We start from the raw sequence: 23,946 nt of genomic DNA on the forward strand, positions 1-23,946 counted from the left end.
CCATCCACTAAAAGAGATACTGTATTCAGCCTGACTTGTAAATAAATCTATTGCTTTGTTGCAACAAGCAGTGGTCTGAAGTGATTTCAGAAACACGTTGAAATTGCTACCAACATTGAGAAAAATCTTTTAGGTCTGGGACACATTAGATAGTGCGTGTGTGGCTGTCAAAGAATAGTTGGTGCCAAGCTGGGGGAGAGGGGAGTGAAACCCAGAGTGCTGGCATCTACAGAGAGTTATGGTGCAGGAGACACTTAAGAAAGTCCCGAGTTCGAGTCTCATAATGAGGAATTGGTGAGATCAAAAAGACCCACTGGGCTGCCATCAGAGAAAGTAGTTGAGTGGGTGAGTCTCATCATGACAGGGACTTATGTGAATCAGTAGCTGATCCCTTCCCACATCCCCACAACTTTTAACTAGAAACTTTCATTGAATAATTTGAAGAGGCTGTTGAAAGGCAATTAACAGAATACTCATCTATAAGCAACTCCACAGCTGTGATCAATAGAAAGCAATGGAATCAACCAAGCCTGCAAACAGAAACTAATTCTAAACTTTAAATGCACAGAGGATCAGGAAACCCTTAAGAGCATTTTGTCTGCACGTACTCAGTATACTAATACTGCAATTGCATTTTCCTGCTTCAAAATTTGCTACAAATGAGATCTAAAAATATGAAAGAACAGCACAGAAGACAGGAGTACAACTGTCTGGATGGTCCATAACAATGAAGCAACAACCATCTCCCATATTTTAATATTCAAGTTTGTTTAGAATTTTAACCATTTGTAATGGCATTTTATTACCTAGAAATCAATGACAACATGAGTGTTGTTGATAAAATGTCATTCAGGAATCAGGTATTAGACACTTAAGCTATATCTTCAGCTAATAATGCAATTTGATACCACTTTAATTGTCATGGAAATCTAAGGTTTGTAGTTTTGTGAGATACTTAGCCTTCTCTGTCATAGAGCTCTGGAGCCACAACAAACTACACATCCCAGGCTATCATAGCATTGAGCCATGGCAGTTAAAGTCATGTCAGACTGCATTATTTCTGCAGTGCAGATGCAACCCAAGTGATATTATCTTTCCTGACTGTCTTGAAAAGTTCTTTACTGACTCATACACAGCTTCTGCTTATCTCTGCCAAACTGAGTTACCCCTGAAACTTCAAATTCCTCAGTTCCCTGAGAAAGAATTCCACTGTTGTCTATTGCACCTCTATCCATCTAAATTGATTAAAGATGGTAAAGGGTTTTTTTTCTTGCTTCCTGGTTTTGGTTTTGTTGTTGTTAGTTTGATGAACCAAGTACCTGGATCCAGGTCTCCTTAAGTGCCCATTCCAATATAATATTTGATAAGTCTGTCTTTTTGAAAATTATTCCAATAGAGATATACATGACAGAAGAGACTGAAGTAGCTTTTGGAACAGAAATGTAGGCAAGAATTTCAGTTTTGTTAAGGTTTGCTTTAGAAAATATAATAATAATAATAATAATAATAATAATAATAATAAGTTTATTTCTATACCGCCCTTCTAAAAATCAGGGCGGTGTACAACAGGATAATCCATACATCTGAACAATTAAACATATTAAAATACATTAAAACATTACAGTAAAAACAAGCAAAATATCAGTTTATAATCACTTAGGAATCTGGACATGAAGTGTTTCAGTGAATCCATGGTAAGCACTCACAGCAGATTGTCAGGGCCTAGCAGAACAGGCAGTGATATCTGTGAAATCAGAATGAACATTCTGCTAGTATTACAGTCACAGTTTTTATAAAGGTGGAGGTTGTTATTGTTGTGTGTCTTCAAGTTGTTTCCGACTTATGGCAAACCTATCATGGGGTTTTCTTGCCAAATTTCTTCAGAGAGGATTTGTTATTGCCTTCCTCTGAAGCTAAGAGGCTGTGACTTGCCCAAGGTCACCTAGTGGGTTTTCCTTGCTGAGCCAGGATTCGAAATCTGGTCTCCAGAGTCGTAGTCCAGTGCTCTAATCACTACACCACACTGGCTGGACTTATATGGAGGTACTAATAAAACAGTGGAGAAGTAGAAACTTGTTTGTAATGTACTAGCTACTAATATGATTCCAATCTGACTTTTGCATTTGTGATTAGGGATGGGAAGCATATTCATAATTATTCATTCCCAGGTCAGAAAACAGGTTTCATGGCAGTTAGGAAATGCTATCAAGAAGAATGGACCAGTGAGAATTTTGGACAGTCTTCTGCTATTTAAATATCCTTAAATGTTGTTGAGGAATTATTCTGCAAAGAAAAATATGCCAGGCTTTTGATGCAAATGTGTGTGCGCACACACACAAACACACACACACACACAGAGAGAGATACACAGAAACAGAAAACCTCTGCTATGAACAAAAAATATTGGGTTTCCTGGGCAGAAGACACTGATTGCTGTACAGGAAACCAATTTCCTGCACAGAAAACATTTTTTTACACAAACCCACATACATATGCATGCATACATGTGTTCACACACACATTTTTTTCTCTGCAGAATAATTCCTCCACAACACTTCAGGATGTTAGATTAGAAGGAGAATTCTGCAGATTTGTTTTGTCCCTCAAGGAGAAGACAACTACTGTAATTATTCATCTTCATTTGTGAGTATGAGGGAGTAAAGTACTGACATCCCTACTTGAAATGACACTTAAAGCCCCAAACAGTTTGGGACCTTAATATTTGAAGGAGCACCTCTCTGTATACTACATCTGACAGGTCTTCTGGAGAGGCCACCCTCCCTGTTATGCTGCACAAGATGAAGAAGGGCCTTATCTGCTGAGGCCCCTAGTTATGGAATGCTCTTCCTTTTGGAAGCTTGAGTTGTACCTGCACCAGCTTCATACCAGTGCCAAATAAAAATATGGCTTTTTATTAGCGACTTTGTGGCCTAATTGATTTATTCCTAAATATACATGCACATGATTTTAAATATACATGCACATGGTTTACCCTTTTTAAGCTGTTGAGTTGTTCATAATGCTTTTAGTTTGTTTAAATTATTTTTATTGTTTTAAATTTTAATTTGCTTTAAACTGCTTAACTTCAATTTATTTGTAGATCCATGCAAAAGGACAGGATAAAAAATACCTTTTGTATCCATTTCACAATATTCTCTCATGTACCTCCTTAACACATGCACACAATTGTCTAACATTGTAATAGAACTGCCTTCTCTCTTCTCTGTCTTTCAGTCATTGGACCAAGTATGCCAACAAGTTGTATTTTGGTTTGTTTTTAATTTCTAGCTGTGAGATATTCCATTATATCCATAATATAATAACATTCCATAATATCTCAAAAACTGAAAGGATGTATAGGAAGATTGTTTCAATATACCAATGCTAGTCTAAAGCCAATAGCTATAGAATTTCTGAATTCTATACCCTACATTTCCTTAGGGCTTTTTCCCCATTTCATGAGGTTTATACAGTTTTAGAGTCCTGTTGGCAGAACCACTGCTTTTTGTATCTTGTTCTTTTGATTTGATACCTCATTAATCTCTTCAGGATCATATCAAGTGCTCTAACAGATTATCCAAAGTTGGCTTTGACTTTTCAAATAAACACAGAGATATGACATAAGGTAATGATGGAATTTGTATGGTTAGGAACACAGCCAAGTGTATCTGCAGACATTTTACAACAAACTATTAATAAACTGAGCATTCATCTTGTGCAGTATAATCATCTATAACTGTGAAGCTAGCTTTATTTAAATCTGTTAAGTGCTACTGAAATGACTGTTGTGTTATTGAAGGGATAAAAATGCAACAGTTCTTTGCAAACTGTACTGATAAATTTTAGAGAATAATTACTTTGGTGTGTAAAGGGAGACAATAACCTAATTTACTTGGAAGTGATGCTTATCCTAATTTTGTGGGAAAGACAGGGTAAAAATAAAGTTAACAATAATACTGATCAGAATTTGCATTGCTTTCACTGAGTTCACTGCTGAATGTATGTTGTATTCCAAAGTGTATAAGAAAAAATAAATAAACATCACTTAAGAATAGCTATCCCATGGCAGTTCATAAGGCAGAAACATTCCATGAGTGGAAATGGATTTCTGTCAGGCTCCACGATCATACAAACATAGAAAGCTGCCTTATACTGAGTCAGAGTGTTAACATGAGTAGTTTTATCATCTTCATCAAAGGATCTTGGAGCAAGAAGGGGTACCATAAAGCTCCATCAAAAGTGACAAAGATAGCTGTCCCCTCTCACCTTCCAAACCCCAAGTTTCAACCAATGCTGTTTTGTTCCAATATGGCTACTTCATTGCCAGTGGAAGCAGGGATTGAGGAGCAGAGGAGACAACAAGAAATTAGCTAGGCACACCCCTATGGTGGAGAGCAGCAAGGCAAGAGCTGTGTTCAGAGGGGATGACTGTGGATGAGGTTTTTAAGGTGAGGGCATACAAGTTTCTTCATCCCACGTGACAGAGCTTTACTGTACAGGTTAAGCATCCCTTATGCAGAATTCTGAAATCCAAAATACTCCAAAAACTATAACTTTTTCATGGATTGCTGAGATATTGACACTGTTGTTTTCTGATGGTTCCGTGTATACAAACTTTGTTTCATGCACAATATTATTTAAAATATTGTATATACTTGCCTTCAGGCTATGCGTATAGCGTGTGTATGAAACACTGGGCTGAAACAGATGGCTGATAAAAGCCCACTTCCGGACATCATCAGAGCATGGCATTTACACAGGTCTTTTCTACTCCTATTTGAGATGGATTCAAGGCAGATTGAGGCCACGCCACGTGTTTGCCGCAGCCCCAATCCATCTTCGGTGGGGCAGCTTCAAGCCACATCTTCTTGCCTTTCTGTTCTGGCCCATTAATAACTTCTGTGTTTAGACTTGGGTGCCATCTCCAAGATATCTCATTATGTATGTATATGCAAATGCAGGTATTCCAAAATCTGCCCCCAAAAAGTTCCAAAATACAAAACACTTCTGGACCCAAGCATTTCAAAAAAGGGAGACTCAACCTGTACTTCATCCCACTCCACGATCTGTTAAGGATAAAAGTTACAGAAGCCCCATCCTTGATTCAGTTTGGCAACCCTAAATCTAACATACTTGTGAAGTTAATATTAGGAACTATTTCAAGGGTCTTTCTATAAGAACTGATATCAGAAGTTTTTCTTTAGAAAAGGTATTCTAATTGTTAGGCTTTCCTTGGTCCTTCATTCAGCTTAGGCATAGTACAGATGAGTCCTCAGTGATGCCCTTGTCACGTAGGAGGGTTGCCTCGGGGCAGAGCACCCACACACCCCGCAACCCTAGCATGTGGCAGTGGCGTAATAACAGTGGCACCGCTATTGTTATGTAAGTGGCCGCATGGTGCTGCGTGGCATTTACATAATGAGTGCGCCAGTGGCATACTTGTTACGCCGTCCTTGCAGCGTAAAAAGAACCCACTTTTTGCATGTCCTTTTTCTGTCAGAGGGAAGCCATGTGGTTTGGCGGCTATGGCTTCCCTCTGGTGGAAAAACAGGCACCGGCAAGCCGCCGTTTTTTGGCAGTCTGTACCACACCTTAATTAGGTGAAACTGCTGAACATTAAACTTGGTGGCATAACTGCAGATACAACTCTGGCCTTGACAAATAAAATTTGGGGAAATAGGATAAAGAATTCAGCCCCAGTGGGAAAGTGTTTCAGCCATTTATTCTTTTGTAGAGAATAACTTTGTGCTCCCCAACACCCAAAAGTGATGTTGCGATGAGACCATTTTTTTATAGGGGGAATAGTTGAGGCATAGCATTTAAAGAATGCAAAGCACAGGAAATGAGGATTGTGTTTCCTTCTGTCCTGCCCATGGTACTTTAAATCTGTCCTCCCCACCTTCCTATGGATTCATTTGCAAACCTGGTTTTAAGCAACCTACCTACTGTCATTACATCTAATTTCATGATGTTGGCAGTAAAATATGTGAATTATGGTGACCCTTTAAAATGTGAGACATTCCGTTGCATCTTATTCTACAGTTTCTCTGGAAGTTTTTTTTTCTTTGTTTGTCTTTGTTTTTGGCTTCGGATATGCAATCTTTTCAAAGATTAACTGGCAAAAAAACTGTTTCTTTCCATTCTCCCTTGTGCGTATTAGTGTCAGAGTCATGCATACTTTTCTATTACTAGATTCCTGTTCTAGGTGACAAAGTCAGTTACCAAACATGCACACATAACAGTGATGTAGGCGAAAGAACAAACAAATGGTGCCCAATTTCCTGAAGTCACTTCCTGTTTTCATTCAACTCTCCAAAATCACTTCTTGTTCCACTGCCATAGTTAGGAGATGCTGACAAAACGATGACAGGAAAGAAAGATGCATGTTCTTTGTTGTTCTCTTTCAGCTTGGCTTAATCATGGCTGATGCCAAGAAATGGACTTTTTTCTGAAGTTATCATAATAATAAATAAATGGGTTTATATTCTCTAACACGTGATCTGTAAAAGTCAGTGTCTTTGCAAGCTATATCCTAGCTCCCTGTAGTAATGTCCTCCGGTTTTACCCCCTTCTATTGAGGGAGTGCCTATTGCCAACATTTTCTTCAGGAGGAATTGGTGAATGGTGATCACAGGACAATACTCAAAGATTAGCAAATAACTGGCCAAAGCAAAATGAATGGATGTGATAATCTAGACTGATTTGAGAATGAGTAGTGTGAGTATACTGTTAAATACGTTATACAATTTGATGTCAAAGAGGAATGCAGCTAGAACATCATCTTCCCTCCCAGATAGGAGGTAGGAATGGTAAAAGTCCTGAATCTTTCCATTCAAAATGCCATTCATGCTGCCATTCTCTTTCTTTGTCAGACGGTCAGCAATTTGATAATCCAAGAAGCCAATGTTTCTGTCATGTACAAGTGTGTAGCCTCCAACAAAGTTGGTCGTGATGAACGGCTCATCTATTTCTACGTAACGAGTGAGTATCAGCAAGCAAAGAGGCTCACTCTTTTGCCTCTTTGTCTGCCATTTGTTAAAGGCCTAAATACCCTAAGGTACCAGATCTAGTCTGTTCTTGGAAGCTAAGCAAGGTCAAACCTGGTTAGTATTTGCACAACTGCCAAAAAATACCAGGTGCTGTAGGTTATATTTCAGAGGAAGGAAATGGCAAAACCACCTCTGAGTTTTCCTTGCCTAATAAGACCCTATGAAAATTTATGAGGTTGCCATAAGTTGACAGGTGACTTGAAGGCACATGCACACATACATGTGCCATTTGTTCAAAATGTGTATGTCATTCACAGACATTTGGAGGATTCAGAGATTTGAAAAACAAAGTTCAGAAATAATTGAACTGAGCATGTTCATCTGATCATGATGTACTGTACTCACAATCAAACAACAATCTGTATCACTACATGTATTTATAATCACCTTAGGAGATGAGATGCAGGCCACAAGAAGACATTAGTGACTTAATAGCAATGCATAGTCCTGAACTAAATTTTTAGCCATATTCATAATATATAATTTCCCACACTCCGGAGCAGAATTACAATGCAAGTTTGATATCTGTTGTACATTATAGTAGCAAAGAAAGAGATGTTACCAAGTTAGAAAACAGAAAACACAAGCTGAGTCCCCCCTCGTGTTTCCTGTAAGTGGAGAAATACATACTATTTTAGCTGGACTGGGAAGTAAGATTCCCAGGCGTTCCTGATACGATACCACCCTCTAGTGTCCTGCTCCTCAAAAGCTGTGCATTTTGTCTCCATAAGACTGAAAGTGTAAACTAATGAAATTGGCTGCCTGTACCAGAATCGTTATCTTTCTGAGGAATATGTATGATATGTGCAGAAGAGAACCTATGTTTGTCAGTTTGAAACTCACTCAATTTCACAGTAAGAGAATGGACTCACTCTTAATTTGAGTTTAACCTTTTGTGCACTGCTTCTAATTGCTCTTCTCTCAAGCAACACATCAAATTTCCATCATATAAATATGAAACTGTAGTTGTATAATAGTAGCAGCCATTTCATCTTAGTAGGCCTTGGATTCTCTTATTTGTGGGTGGCTTCTTTCATTGCTTTTTAAAAAGATACTCAACTAGCCTTGTGGCCTGGAGTTTGAGAAGCTTCTGCTTTTGTGTATATAAATAAATAAATACTTATATGATCAATGGTTTCCCAAGTTCCTAAGCACATGGGCAGAATAATGATACATATGCATAGATTTCAAAGACACAGCTATGTTAGTCTGGATTGGTATGCAAAAAGAGATTGTAGCTCCTGTATGCTAGATATTTAGGCATTAGAGTCTCAAATCACACACCTGTTTCCTTATCTTGCTTCTCTGATAGCCATACCAGATGGATTTGAAATTGAGTCGCAGCCTTCAGAGGAACTCATTGAGGGGCAAGACCTGAGGCTAAGCTGCAATGCTGATAATTATACCTATGAGAACCTTCAGTGGTATCGGCTCAACCTCTCAACATTGCATGATGAAGAGGGCAACCCAATGGTTCTGGACTGCAAGAACGTCCATCATTATGCAACAAAGATGCAAGGCGAATTGCATTTCAAACCCAGCTCCAATTATGCTGCATTGACACTTACCATTCCAAGTATCTCTTTAGAAGATGAAGGAGATTATGTGTGTGAGGTGCAAAACAGAGAGAACAATGAAAAACACTGCCACAAAAGATACATCTCTGTGCATGGTAAGGGGCTGGAATGAAAATTCTAAGGTTCATAAACAAGACTTTGTGGTTATGAAGGCTGTATTGTGATAGAAATGTTTGGGCAAATCAAAACAATGGAAACACTGGATATGAAGAATTATGACTTTCAGATTTATCCTAGACTGGGGTGTCTGGAAAATCATATTTGGACCACTCAGAGTTATCCTAGTGATTGGAAGATCATGTTTGGGCACAACATCTTGCTTCTTGTTCATAGGGCTCTTCCAGATAGGTCAAATGAATTGGGAAGTTGCAGTATTTGTTGGTGTATGTTTTTGAATGTCCAAATAAAATAATCTCCTTTCCTATATTATTTTTGGCAATACCTGGCACCAACTGCAATATTTTATTTTATTCCCACCTTCGAGAGGGTTTTGCTTTAATTCCAAGACAAACCAGAACAATATGTTCCTATTCTTCCTTATATTTTAAAAATTAATGTTACAATGCTATAAAGCATCAGTTAAATGGCACTTTCACACTATAACTGTGTGACTCTAAAAAAAATGTCCAGGGATCACCTCAGTATATGATGACATGATTTTTAAGGGGAAAAAAACTTTTGGAAGAGTTGTAGATCAAAGAAATGTATACAAACAGCCCCCCGAAACAATAAGAAGTGAACAACTAGCAAAACTGCAAAATTCAGGCAACTATATTATAAGAACTCACACTTCTGTAGGTCAGTCAGAAAAAGCCCATAGTTTTTCTATGGAAACTTGAGACAACTTTAATTTAAAGAATTAATAAAAGTTGGTGCTAGCCCTCAGAGCTGAAGAAACACTGAGAAATGGGGGGGGGGGGGGAATACAATGGCTCTAATAGTAAATACAGTGTTTTCCAAATGCCATATATACTCATCTCTAAGTCTAAAAAAGTTTGCTCAAAAATTGACCCCAAAATCCTAGATCGACTTACTTACAGATCAGTATGGTAATGTGATATTCCTCATGCAGTTTCTTTCTGTCCTGAGCCAAGCAGATGGAGTCCTTGGTGACTGACTGATTGCTACTTGTTTAACGGTCCCTCTCCCACCCATGTGCTTCGCTGTCTTGGGAGTGAAGGCTGAAGCATTGAAGCCTCGTATTGATTGCTGCTTCCTTCTTGCCCCTTGCATACACACACTGAAGGAGCCTCCAAGTTTTACACTCAACCTATCCATGGGTCATGTCAAAATCCATAATTTTGACCCCAAAACTTGCCCTCAACTTATAGTCAAGTATATACGGTATATTCTATGTTTATTATTTTTAAGTGGGTCTTGTGCCTTTCTGAGGCTAACTTGTGATTTTTAAATATAAAGAGTTAGAAGTAATGAAGTTTATAGTTATCATGAACATGCTGTCAGAGTCAGCTGGCAGCAGTAGGATGTTTGTTAAAAATAATATTAATATTTCATAAAAGTGAAATGTCACATGCCATAACATTATATTCTTGTTTGCAATACACGAGTTTCTGGACAAATATTATTTGTAGACTTTTAAGGGCCAATGATAAGGTAGCATTCCTACCTGCTTAGCTATATCATTATCTCTAACACGTCTTCTGCTTCATCCCAAGAAAACAGTTGAAAGTTAGGTTACAAGGGAGGGGCAGAATCCTGGTTAACTCTACCTAAAGATCGTATTGGTTGTGTGAGTACTGGGAGCTCTTGCCCCCTTCTTCCTCTCTTCTGATGTGTGAATAGTTTGGGTCAGTGCAACCAAATGAACTGTGGATAGATTTAATTCACTGAAGCACGTTCCTAGTTTCACTGTGAGCCTTATCACATGACAAAAAAAAAAGCCAAGACACAGTGAAAGAGAAATAGTTTTCTCCATGCCTCTCTGCAAGTTGTCATTATCCTTGCAGAAGGCGATGGTTGTAAAAGCATACCTTTTGCCAAATGGATTTTCCCCACATGGCAACAGATATGCTTTTATGATCATCTCCCTCAAAAAGAGATCAGAAGTGCTTCGACGGCATGCAGAGAGGGAAGGAGAAAGCCACTTTTCTCTTGCTGCCTCTTGGCTGTCTTTTGTTGTGCAGTAAGACTGTTAGTGGAGAATATTATATCTCCTTCAACCATCAGAACATTAACTGAAATCTCAAACACCTTAAAGACACCTCAGTGAGACAACATTTGGCCACATACTGGAAGAAGAGCAATACTTGATGTTATGGCCTGGTCCCATGGTGGCTGCACAGTTTTTACATATTTTGCTTACTGTATAAAAAGGACAATGATCAAAGTCACCCTACACCTTCCAGAGTGTTTCTTGGTTACTCTCCAAATTATTTTCTTGTGCTTGACTTTTGTTATCTTAACTACTCTTTTAGCACTGGAGATTCCCAGGTTGAAGCAGAACCTGTCAAACATCTTGGTGAACGTGAGTGATTCTATAGAGATGCGCTGCAAAGTGGATGGCACTCATATCCCAAACATCAACTGGTATAAGGATGAGAAGCTGGTAGAAGAGGTCTCAGGTAGGGTAGACTGAAAGAATCTGTGAATAGGAAAACCTGGGTAATGGATTTTCCTACTTGTACAGAACACCTGGAAAGCTTTTGTTTGGAATATGGAAATTTGAAAGTTCAGATTCATGTTGTTGGTTTTTTCAAGTCACTGTGTTCAATACTGTTCCACTTGCCATATATAAAAATTAGTATATCATTGTAACAAATACAAGAAAAGTGTTGTCTTTATACCATAACGTTCTGACTCCATATCTCCACCCAGCTATGTAGCGCTTGGAAGTGTTTGGATAAGTTGCTATCTGTCAGGTTATTCTGTTATAATGATGAAATGTGGAGATGATGTGTACTTTCAAGTCATTTCTGACTGATGGCAACTGTCAAGCAACCTTATCATGGGGTCTGCTTAGCAATATTTGTTCAGAATGGATTTGCCTTTGCTTTCCTCCAGGGCTGAGGGAGTGTGACTTGTCCAAGGTTACTCAGTGGATTTCCATGACTGAATGGAGATTTGAACCCTGGTCTCCAGAGTCATAATCAAATGCTCCAACTACTGTACCACACTGGCTCTTTTGGAGAGGAGCTAAATGTGGGTGGGGGAGGGTAATAAATTAATGGAAATTATGTTTTGTATATATATATGCTCAGGTATTCAGATTTACAAGAAGTAAATAAGATATGTCTATAATTAGTGCAAAGAGACCAAGTGATTACAAAAATGTACATTAATTTTATTGAAATGCTTCCCAATGACAGGAAGGCAATTTAGATTGTCATTCTACAGTCTGCATGAGGCTTCCTCCCCCACCCCACAAAAATAACAATCTGTATATGAAAAATTGAAAGCAACCCAAAGAAGCCACTTTATTCATGTAATGGAACCACAGATAATATGTGCTTAGTTGCTTTCCTGTTCCTATCGCTAAGAAATAAGACACATTTGATATTAAACAGTGCACGTTATCAGGTGTGGCATTTGAAAGTATGGGGAAATCTCTGGCTAGGAATGTAATTCTTCACTAATGTATTCTTGAAGGAGGCATTGAGTAATTTTAACAGTTTTCTTCCTGTTGAAGAAACTTTTCCAAAACTGTGCAGTTTTTGAAAATTATTCACAGTTCAGGACTTATTCTCTGCAAAATGTACATATGGGTTTGCATAGAAAACAGGATTTTCTGGGCAGGAAAAAGCATTTTCTGCAGGGGCGGGAACTCATTTCTCTCACAGAAAAGGTTGGTTTTTCCAAACACACATACACACATACATACACTCACCCATGTGCCATTTTGGTGAATAATAAGTCCCAAATTCCAAAGATTCTTATCAGCCCAGGATTCTCCTCAACAAGGTTTCTAGAAACACATTTTCAATTATTTTGGGAATATTTTCAGATATTCTTTCCATCTCTAGCTCTGGGTTTCATGCACAGTTCTCATACACCTAAGTAAACAGTTCCTTTGGTTCACAGTTTTATTCTACTAAGTGAAATTTTTATTGCTATTAATTGTAGCAAACCAGATTACTACAGAAAAAAAGGAAACAAAATAATTTGGATATCAATTGAACAGGCTGAAAAAATAAGAGTTAAATAAATTACTAGATGCATTGATGACTGCTTTAAACTTTTCTAGATTTCTAGCTATGGAGCTATTGAAAAACACTTGCAAGGTTTCTGGCCTATACTAACAATAACAAGGATACAGAAAGTGCTTTTAAGAATTACAAAAGAAAACTGTGTATTAGGGAGATCTGTGAAAATTACCATATGACAAATTAGAAGCCATGTTTCGTGATTTATCACCTGTCTGCTTCAGTTGCCTCTGTATGGGCATAATGTTTTCCATATGAGTTGTGCTTTTCTGTGCTGTATTTGGGTGCTACTGCTTCACAAATGGGAGATGAAGCATATCTCCATGTATGTGCCCAAGAACCCATGACAGCAGTGTGGTAACTGATGGTAAAAAAAAAACTGATATAATTTTGATCATCATGGTCTAATTTAAGCCTAGGCTCCTGCTGTCTACAGATACTTTTAATATCAGACCAAGGTATGAGAAACCAAGCCATTGCTAGGCACCACTAGTCTCACCTGAAAGCCCTTGCCCTTCTGCCTATTTTCAGGGATTGACCTGGCAGATTCCAATCAGAGGCTGAGTATCCAGAGGGTGAGAGAAGAGGACGCTGGGCTTTACCTGTGTAGTGTCTGCAATGCCAAGGGTTGTGTGAATTCATCCGCCAGTGTCTCTGTAGAAGGTACTATTACTAACTTCATCCCCCTAAGCCTATAGAGGGAAATGTGTTTGGAAAGAAAGCCTAAGGTAAAGAAAGAAACACTGTCCAAATAACTAAGAGGTTCTTTGCTTTGCTGAGACAACTTAATTCTCTCACATTCAAGTAACAAAAATAATACATCCCTAATCTTGGCTCAATCAGAAGTAAGTCAAGAATATTTCCAACAGGGACGCTTCTCTTCTTTCTTAATATGGTTTTGCTATTTGCCTATATCAAGCTTTCTTCTGTTGCTAATTCTGCCATGGTTCTTCCTAACATGTAGGTTCAGATGACAGAACCAATGTCGAAATTGTGATCTTGATTGGGACAGGTGTCATTGCCATTTTCTTCTGGATTCTCTTGATCCTCATCTTCTGCAACATTAAGAGAGTAAGTCACCCTGGAGCTTGGGAGTAGCTTTTTATATGTACATAACTACCTGTTACATATAAGCTGTTATCTTTTGCATTTAACTAGTTACATGCAAAACTAGTTGTTTGTATTTAATTCCTTTTTGCAATCACTGAGGCATAATTCACAAGAAAGTGACAGCTGCTTCAAAGAACTTGGAAGAAATAAATCACCAGGAACCGATGGCATACCAATAAAGCTTTTTTAAGCTATAGAAATGGAATCCATGCAAGTTCTAAGAAAAATCTGCCAAAAACAAAACCATGTCCTGCAGACTGGAAACTCCCAATATACATTCCAGTCCTCAAGAATGGGGAAGTAATAATAAGTAGACTAGTGCATCAATCTCCCATCCAAGCAAAGTCATGTTCAAGATATGTTTATCACATAGGGACTGAGAATTACCAGATGTCCAAGCTGGATTCAGAAAAAGAAGAGGCACAATGGAGCATATTGCAAATATACAATGGGTAATGAAATGCCCCAAAGAATTTCAGAAGAAATTCAGCCTATGTTTTATAAAGTATAGCAAAGCCTTTGATTGTGTAGCAAGAACTGGCATTGCCATAACACTTAATTGCCTTGGTGGTGTGTCATCTATATTCTAGACAAGAGGCCACTGTCAAGACAGAAGATGGAGAAATAGAATGGTTTCAGTTGTCCAGGGTATCAAACAAGGGTGCATTTTATCACCCTACTTGCTTATTTTGTACACAGAATGTATCATAGAAAGTGGGTTTAAACTCAAAGGAAGGAGGAATAAAAATTAGAGGATAAAATATCAGTAATTTAAGATATGCATATGACACCATATTGCTAGCAGTAAGTAACAAAGACCTGAAACAATTACTGAGATATGTTAAGAGGAAAAGTTCAAAAACAAAGTTATAGCTGAATATTTTTTTTAAAAAAAATGAGGAAAAGATACATACCTTTACATAACTTTAAAGTGGATGATAAAGATATCAGAATTAAGGAGATTTTACATCTTGGCTCAGTTATCAATCAAAATGAAGACTGTAGTCAGGAAATCAGAAATTTGAAATATGCTAGGCCGGTTTTGTGATACCATATACCACCAAAAGGACAAATGAGATGACTGCACTGAGGCTGTCATACTTCAGACATATCATACTTCAGATATATCTCATAGGAAGAAAGGAAAGCCACATTGCAAGTGAATTGGCTAAAACAAGGAAGTTTGCAAGAGCTGGGTGAGGCTGTCAGTAACAGGGTGGCTTGAAGATCTCTCATTCATAGGGTCACTATAAGTGAAAGCCAACTTTATGGCACATAAGAACAACAAGGGCACAAATAAGTTACATTATGAGTGCAATTTAATGAGAAATAATGCCCCTCCTGTTCCAGTGCAGCCATAATTTTTAAGTTATTGTTATTGTTATTGTTACCGGGGGGGTGTTCTCACTAAATTGTAGAGGAGAAATCTGGCATGATTCATGTTCTGGTTTGTGCTGCACTTCATGTAGCAGCCTCCTGGTGTCTTGTGGCTGTTGAAGTGATGATGGGACAGATGGAAGAAGTGTATGTTCTGTACCACAGGCCTGGGCTTACAGCATTCAGGTGTCAGTTGAATAAATTAAAAGGGATTGATTTATTTACTTCTAAGAAATGTGAAAGAGGATATTTTAATTTGTTATTTGACTGTAGCTAACTACTTTGGAGGTTTAGAACTGGAACTATAACCAATTACTTTTTAAAGTTAGTTTTCCAGTTGCCAGGTCTCATTCTCTGCTTGCCTTCTAGCAGAGATTGATTTGGGGAATAAAAATGAACTGTCAAGAAGCAATGATTCCCACAGGATGACCACCTCTATGTTCCCAATCAATGAGTTGTTGTTTTTTTCCCCCTTGAGTCAAAGAGGTAACTGGTTTTCATCAGAACTAAAAGCTGGTCTTGGCAACCACCACTGAACACAGCTGGCATTGCAGTGGAAGTAAAACCAATAGGGCTGCTCATTTCTAGCTGAACAGATTCCTTTTGTCATTTGCCCACAACAACAAAGCACACATTCTTAATTTCCTCTGTTTCAAGAGACAGACTGGGATATTGCACAACTGAAGGAAAAAACTCTTGGTATGTAAATGTCCATGGGCAAGGATTAATGTGGAGAGAAGTGGAGAAAATTCAATAAATCCTTGGTGTTTGTAGTTTTAAAGACAGGCCCATTTTTATGGGGATGGGGCATACTGGTATTGATGCCAAAGTGTCAACTATGCATTTACCCCTTTGCTCTGCCAAGCAAAAATTCAAGACATGGGGGACATGCAAAGTGTTATTTAATCCCCCATTCCCGGCTTCATCTCCCTGCAGCCTGCTCATGCTGATATCAAGACTGGCTACCTTTCCATCATCATGGACCCAGGTGAAGTTCCTTTGGAAGAGCAATGTGAATACCTGCCCTATGACTCCAGCAAATGGGAATTTCCACGAGAGCGACTTCAACTAGGTATATTTGGGTACATTATTTGTTCATGAGAGAGGAATAAGCACAGTTACTGCCAGACTGTCATTGTCCATGTGCACAGCCTCTATTGGGCTGCCAATAAGAAAAGTAGACAGTAGACCATCTTCCCCCATTGTAGGCCAAGGAGATGCCCTCGCCTTTCCCACATATTCTATTTGAATAACAAATGGCACCTCAGTTTGTTTAGCTATTTCCTTCCTCTGCTTTGTTACCATTGGGTCTGTTACACTTCCTCTTGTGCTCCCTTCATGGCCCTTTCTCTGAAAGCACAGCCACTTGGAGGTGGTGAAACAGCCATTCCTTCCTTTTCCTTTTTCACACCTTTTCTTCTTTTTGGTCCCAGTTTCCTGTTTTGTTTTGGTCCCATTCAAGTTACTGTTTTGTGTACTTTTTGAATAGTTACATAAAATTAGTCCTCCGATTTGCAGTTTCCTTCCTTCTCCAGTCTCACTTTCTTTTTCAGGTAAAGTTCTGGGCCATGGGGCTTTTGGGAAAGTGATGGAAGCATCTGCATTTGGAATCAATAAGACTAATAGCTGTGAGACGGTGGCAGTTAAAATGCTGAAAGGTAGGCAAGATATATGACAAAATTAATGTAAACACCAGAATATTACTTGCCTATGAGAGTGAGTTGGTGTATGGACTATGAGAGTGGTTGGGTGTATGAGCATGGTGTACTGGTTTGAACATTGGCCTACAACTCTGGACACCAGGGTTCAAATCCCTGCTTAGCTATGGAAATCCATTGGGTGACCTTGGGTAGGTCACATTCTCTCAGCTTCAGAAGAAGGCAAAAGCAAATCATCACTGAGCAAATCTTGCTAAGAAAAAAAAATGATAGTGTTATCTTAGGGTCACCATAAGTCATAAGTCAAAAACTTATGGCCTGTTGCCTGTCTTGGAAACGTCTATATGGTTTAGAGTGGTCACTGAAAAAAACATGTTCCTGTGATTTAAATAAATCCTTCATCTCCTAAATGCTCAGTTGTGCATATAAGGATGAGCCAAAAAGCTGGTCTGCCTTCAGTGCAGTAAATAGTGCTTAACTATCTACTTTTCCTAATGTTTGCTTTCTTGACCTTTGTTCATTCTGTCAGTACCAATAACTAGAGAGTGTTTCATTCCATTCCTGTTGGTGAGGAAGTGGGAGAATGCAGCCATTTTATAGCTGACTAATCAGTTTGTAGTTGATTAATTAATATAAATACTATGGTATATCAGCGTGGGCAGTTTTTGGCAAGCTTCTTGAAGATAATGTTTCATTAAATAACACAGAACTGAGTCAGATCCAAATGGGAAAGGATCAAGTCCAGTGATATCTAGGCAATCAGTCTGTTTCAGAATCTGAAAGAACAGAAGGCTTAGTTAAAAGCTACCCTTGAGAAACATTGTTTGGTTCTTCACAGTAAGTGAGTATAAATTGCCATTTACCAGCAAGTAACTTATGGTGGTAGTTATAGTGCTATTATTCCACATCAACTGCCATGGTTTCATGCTATGGAGCCACTAGAAAACTCTGGCTGACAATTGTAAAAGCCCTTCCCTAAACTGGCAGTGCCAGGTTTCCACCAGAGAGAACCATGACAGTTAAAGTAGCACCAAAACACTATAACCGCATAGCATGAATGCACCCTAGATGGTAAGCCAGTTGTTTGGTGAAAATAATTTTGTCATTAATCTGTTCCCAAAAAAGTATGAGAAGGATGATATTGGTAACTGAATGGGTTTATCAGCTCTTTACCTAATTCTGTGGTAAATTATAATTAGGCAAATGGTAATCTGTATTCATGTACTAGTCTTCTACTTTTCTTTTATGGGGCTTGTGCTGGGAGCTGGAGTCAATGAAAGCAAAGCAGATCAAGAAGTCTAAGCTGTGACTTCATTCCAAAACCCTGCCCTGCTGCCTAGGAGTAAAAGCTAATTGTTATCTCAGATATTATCTGAATATGTCCCAAAACACATTGTTTCAGAAATCAAAACTGAGGATTCTTTCACAGGCAGGGCAGAGTACTTCCAATTAATATTTTGCCAGAATCTTTCTTTACGTATTAACCTTTTTTTCTGAACTAATTACAAAATCTAGCAGAGTCTGTATTTGGATTCATCTAATTGGCTGCTACAAGGTAGTATAGGCTGCATCTACCCAGCAGAATTAATGTGGTTTGACACCTCTTTAACTGCCATGGCCCAATGCTATGGAATTCTGGGATCTGTAGTATATTTAGACTTCTCTGTCAGAGAGCTCTGGTGTCACAACAAGTTCCAAATCCCAGGATTCGATAGCAATGAGCCATAACAGTTGAAGTGGTGTCAAACTACATTAATGCCCTGGTGGCGCAGTGGTTAAATGCCTGTACTGCAGCCATTCACTCGAAACCACAAGGTTGCGAGTTCAAGACCAGCAAAAGGGCCCAAGCTCGACTCAGGCTTGCATCCTTCCGAGGTCGCTAAAATGAGTACCCAGACTGTTGGGGGCAAATTAGCTTACTTGCTAATTAGCTTACTTGCTGTTCACCGCTATGATCCTTGGAATAGCGGTATATAAATAAAACAAAAAACAAAAAAACAAAATGCTGAAGTGTGGCAGCTACCATGGTGCAAATAGATGGCACCAGGTGCAGTAGAAAACAATGGAATTTTTTTTTGTCATTGAGACACCTGTGCATGGTGTATTAAAGACTGACCAGACAAGGTGGAACAAGAAGGTTTTTGTGTGGTATAAAAGTAATAAAACAAACAACTGATGTGTTGTGAAAAAACCAACCAGAGAATTTAAGAAAGAGAAAAGCAGCTAGATATTTAATAAGGAAATATGTCATGCCAGATAGAGTATAAGCAAGGATTCCATTGAGATATCCTGGAGCTGTCAGTCATTCTTTGGGGCTGAGAGCTGTCATCAAAGATCCAATGAATGGGCAAAGGAAATGGGAGCAAGACTGTCTTGAAAGGCTCCAGAGAGGGAAATGGCTATCTGTAGTGACACAATGTAGTGCCAAGGAAATCAAGAATCAAAGGAGAGACATCTTAATATTTTCCTAAGCATACAAAAATACCTAAGACTTACTTGTCTGTTAATAACATTGACAAGTGTTTTCAGACCTAATCAGCATGTTGCAAGACTAAAAGGCTGGGAGGATTTCACTTTATAGAATAGCTTACAGCACTTAAAATTAATAACTGATTTTCCTAATGAACGTAACATCTTAAACTGCAGCATTTAAAACTGTATTTATTTTAATTCACTGTTGGGCTTTTTCTAAAATTAGCATCAATTAGAGTAGAGGGAATATAGGGAAAATATGCTTTCCCCTGGTTATTTCAAAGGGTTTAGAGTGCACTGAGTGCTAGTTTGAAATGAAAATGAAAATGAAATGAAATCTGAGTCCAGAGCAATATTGGTAATGGAAATCTGCATCTAAAAACAATCCCTTTCCAAACACCAGAAAGTCATGTGGAGAATGAAGACTATAATTTCACTTAAATTTACAGTGTTTTCTACTTACCATCATAGTGTGTACACTGATCAGAATAAAGCACTACAGTTGCCTCTCTACTTTCATGGACTTCAGATCCATGACCCTCACTTACTGGCATGGAGCAAATGGAGAGGGTTAAAATGGGCCGCATGCCTGACATGTGGCCCCATTCAAGCCTATGGGGGATCTGGAATGGATCCCCCACGAAAATGGACTGTATTATGTTAAGACGACAGGTAGTGTAGTTATACCACTGGGTGATTACATTCTCAAGGCTTCCATGCATTAAGAATTATCTGCAATCTGGTAACCAGCACAGCAAGTATGGATGTGGTTTACTACTTTTCTGTTTTCAGGTATTTCTGTGTGTTCTTTATGAAGAGGAAAATCTAAAAATTGTAATCTTTACCTGTGACTTCTGAAGCCTCCCTGAAGATATGTGAAGCCTCCAAAATGTTGATAGTCACAAATAGAGGGGAAATGCCCAAACTGACACATACACCATCACCTTAGTCCATGAAAATTAATCACAAATTTCAATTAAAAAAAAAGAAGGAAAGAAGAGAAAATGGCTCTCTTTTGGAAACTTTAGGTCTCCATTATTAATAAGTAATTTTTAGGTGAGATAGATACACACAAAATAGTTTACATAATAAAAGCATGTTTTCATTTGTTTATAGAATATTTCATAATTATCATCATCATTCCACCTTTTCCCCAAAACTGGGGCTCAAGGCAGCTTAGAGTTAAAAACAGTAACGACAGGCTGCAATCCTATTCCCATTTATGAAAAATGAGCCCTGCTGAACTCAGTAGGACTTGCCTTTGAATATAGATTGCAATAGATAGGATGATTTGGAATAAAAACTTTCAACCCAAATGCAGACAAATTTTAAAATATATACATAATTCTGTGATTTTTTTTCCTTATAGTGCATTGCTACTGCTATTTTACAAAGCCTACCAGGTTATTTAAGAGGATGTATAGACAGGAACAAAAGATCATAAAAAGCTGAGAAAAAGTAAAATGTTAAAATTCTCAAGAAAATTATTACAAGAGAAGGACACTTATCAGGGCTAATGTATGTGATGATAAGGAGAGATTAAGTGTGAATGACATGCTAAGGAAGAAGCAATGGAGCAATTATTTCAATAGCAACTGTGGTATTGTTCAGATTGTCTGGCATCAAACTCTGTGATACTGTTGTATAAGGGGAGCTTCAGGTATTCATAGAATCATAGAGCTGGAAGAGGCCACAAGGGCCATCCAGCCTAACCCCCCTGCCATGCAGGAATACACAATCAAAGCATCCCTGACAGATGGCCATCCAGCCTCTGTTTGAAAACCTCTGAAGAAGGAGAGTCCACCACCCTCTTAGGGAGTGTGTTCCAATGTCGAACAACTCTTACTGTCAGAAAGTTCCTCCTAATGTTTAGGTGGAATCTCTCTTCCTGTAGCTTGAATCCACTGCTCTATGTCTGAATCTCTGGAGCAGCAGAAAACAAACTTGCTCCATTCTCAAGATGACATCCCTTTCAAACATTTAAACAGGGCTATCATGTCACCTGTGATAATGGAAGTCCCTCCATTATCTGAATAGCAGCCAACCTTCTTCCCAGATAACAAAGGGTTAAATGTAGGAAGAGGTGCAATTACATTAAGACTCAGTGTCACACAGGTGATGAGATAGCAACTGCCCAGTGAGACAACCTGTTGGACAGAAGTGTGAACCTTCAAGATGCTTCTGAGTAGAGATTATAAAAGCTTCAGACGCACCACAAGGCTGGGGACTTCTAACAAAGGAACACTTGGAGCAAAGGGCTCTGGTTTGGTAAGGCTAATGAAGGATGGACGATGGAGTCCAGCCTTCCCTCTACCCATGAACATCTAGGACTACAAATCCCATCTGATTTTTGAGTAGAATTAGGATAATGTATTAGCTTCCAGCTAGTTGCATCAGAACTTTTTTTGGTTACGTCTCATGATCTGGCTGAAATTATCTAATCTGTCTGTTACTTGTAATTCTAAACTGTGCCTGAAGGAAAGATTTCCTTCTGTAAGAGAGATCATTTTGCTACAGACATTCCTTATTTAGAATAAAAAAATTTATTTAAAAGTACTCTAACTTTCTCACATTCTTTTTTCACTTGACTTGGCTCAGCCTAGCCTTTTCTCAGGACTGAAAAAGGTGAGTTCCAGTGGAATCCCAGCAATGCCCCATTGTGTTGCTAAAGGGGTAGGATTCAAATCAACGAGTGATGATGGCAATTCATTAGCAATAGCAATAGCAAGTACATTTCTATACCACTTATCAGTGCACTTAAGCACTTCCTAAGCGGTTTACAATGTGTGTAAGCTAACTGCCTCCAACAAGCTGGGTATTTAGTGTCCTTGGAATATGCCAGGCTGAGTTGACCCTGAGCTCCTGGTTGGTATTGAACTCACAACCTTGTGACTGAGTGGCTGCAGTAGAGGCATTTAATCAGTGCGCTCATTAGATAGGAAAGATGGTCCCATCCAGCTCAAGAAAAAGCAAGAGGAGGACCCAGAGATCCCTTAACCTTTTATTCTCCAGGCTAAACATACCCAGGCTAAACATACAAACATCCCTAATCCACTTCTCATAGGACATGGTTTCCAGACTTTTCACCATTTTGGTCACCCTCTTCTGGACACAGCGTTTCAATATCCTTCTTGTGAATTCAGTATGCCTTTACCAAAACCTTTGGGTTTGGAATCCAGCTGGAAGTGCTGATCTAATTTGCTTCAATCAGGATTATAAAAAATCCAAATGACTTGAAATTCTATCTTGCTAAGAAATCAAAAGTCCAAGTAATCAAATGATAATTCAGCAGAGTGTATGTGTAGAGTCCATCCAGTGTTCCTTTTCTGCCTTAAGAGCTTGTAGGCATCCTTACATTGGAACAGACCCTCCAAGGATTTCCCAGATATTTCAATGCTTAAGTCGTACATCATGCTCTCTCATGTTGGACATCACATCAGCTTGAAGGCAGGACAACTAGAACTAGTGGGTGGGATGAATGGACTTCCATCCACTCCCTCATGTGCATGAGCTCTGCAGGGATAGGGATTTGTTGAACTGTCCTCAAGTAATACTAATATTCTGATCACCATTGCTATATGGATTTCAGAAGAGGGAATGGTCACATTTTCTATCCAATGAGAGTGTGACTACCCTTGTGGAAACTGTGTTTTCCCTGAATGGCATTGGTGCTTACAATAACATACAAACTGGTGCTTTTAACTTTGGCAGCATGACTGATCAGAAAACTAGAGCTGGACAAAGTTGTAGTAAATTTGCCGTGGAAACAAAGAGTTCTGCTTTACACAGAAGCTGTTTGATATCACTTTAAATTAGGCTGATATGCTCCTGAGATTAGAAATAACAACTATGTATGTGTTTATTCATTTGTCAGGACTTTCAGTGTGAACAATAAAATTTAGAGCTTTAGAATATCCTTTTATACAATACTGAGATAGATGGATTAGTGGTCCGTTTCAGTTTTTATCCTATACTTGTAAAAGGAATGTAATAATCCATTTTTAGTTCCATTTCTATTTGTTCAGCAAATCTGAAAAAAATTAAACCCAACATAATATAGCTGATGTGCCACAGATCCAAAGAGCATGTTCTGTATACCATGGGTGAGGAATCTTTTTCCTCTGAAGGGCTTCTTGACCCAATCATAGAGACTGGAGCCAATAGTGAGTGGAGCTGTAAATGGGTGGGATCAGAATTTTTTAAAACTGTAGAGTTTGCAGGTCTCATGCCCACCCCCCACCACCTCCCATTTCTATCTGTCTACCACCACACAGTAAAAAATTATGCCAAAGGCTGAATGCAATCCATGGCCTGTAAGTTCCCCAGCCCAGTTGTTGTGGTATTTTTGAATTTTAATTCTCTGTGTGTTTACTTAAGAGCATGTCCCATTGAATCCACTGGGGCTTGCTTCTAATTAAATGTATGGAAGAGTATTTTGCAAGTGGCAAATATCTGAAGGACAAAAAGCTCTGTTGTGCTGGCACAATATCCATGTAAACAAAAATACACTCATTGTCTAGAGAGGATTGTCAGTACTGTGTGG

General features: G+C 38.6%; 1 protein-coding gene across 2 annotated transcripts in view; it reads left to right on the forward strand.

The window, feature by feature from the left end:
* Positions 1-23,946, forward strand: part of FLT4 (fms related receptor tyrosine kinase 4) — a 148,823-nt gene that overhangs the window by 95,287 nt on the left and 29,590 nt on the right. For both annotated transcript variants that reach the window (XM_042453847.1, XM_042453848.1), the window contains exons 12-18: positions 6,873-6,981; positions 8,362-8,721; positions 11,062-11,208; positions 13,318-13,449; positions 13,751-13,857; positions 16,210-16,345; positions 16,827-16,931. In XM_042453847.1, the coding sequence (XP_042309781.1) occupies positions 6,873-6,981; positions 8,362-8,721; positions 11,062-11,208; positions 13,318-13,449; positions 13,751-13,857; positions 16,210-16,345; positions 16,827-16,931 (1,096 nt within the window). The remainder of the gene's footprint in view (positions 1-6,872; positions 6,982-8,361; positions 8,722-11,061; positions 11,209-13,317; positions 13,450-13,750; positions 13,858-16,209; positions 16,346-16,826; positions 16,932-23,946) is intronic.

Source organism: Sceloporus undulatus, chromosome 2, assembly GCF_019175285.1.
Source record: "Sceloporus undulatus isolate JIND9_A2432 ecotype Alabama chromosome 2, SceUnd_v1.1, whole genome shotgun sequence".
NCBI lineage: Eukaryota > Metazoa > Chordata > Lepidosauria > Squamata > Phrynosomatidae > Sceloporus > Sceloporus undulatus.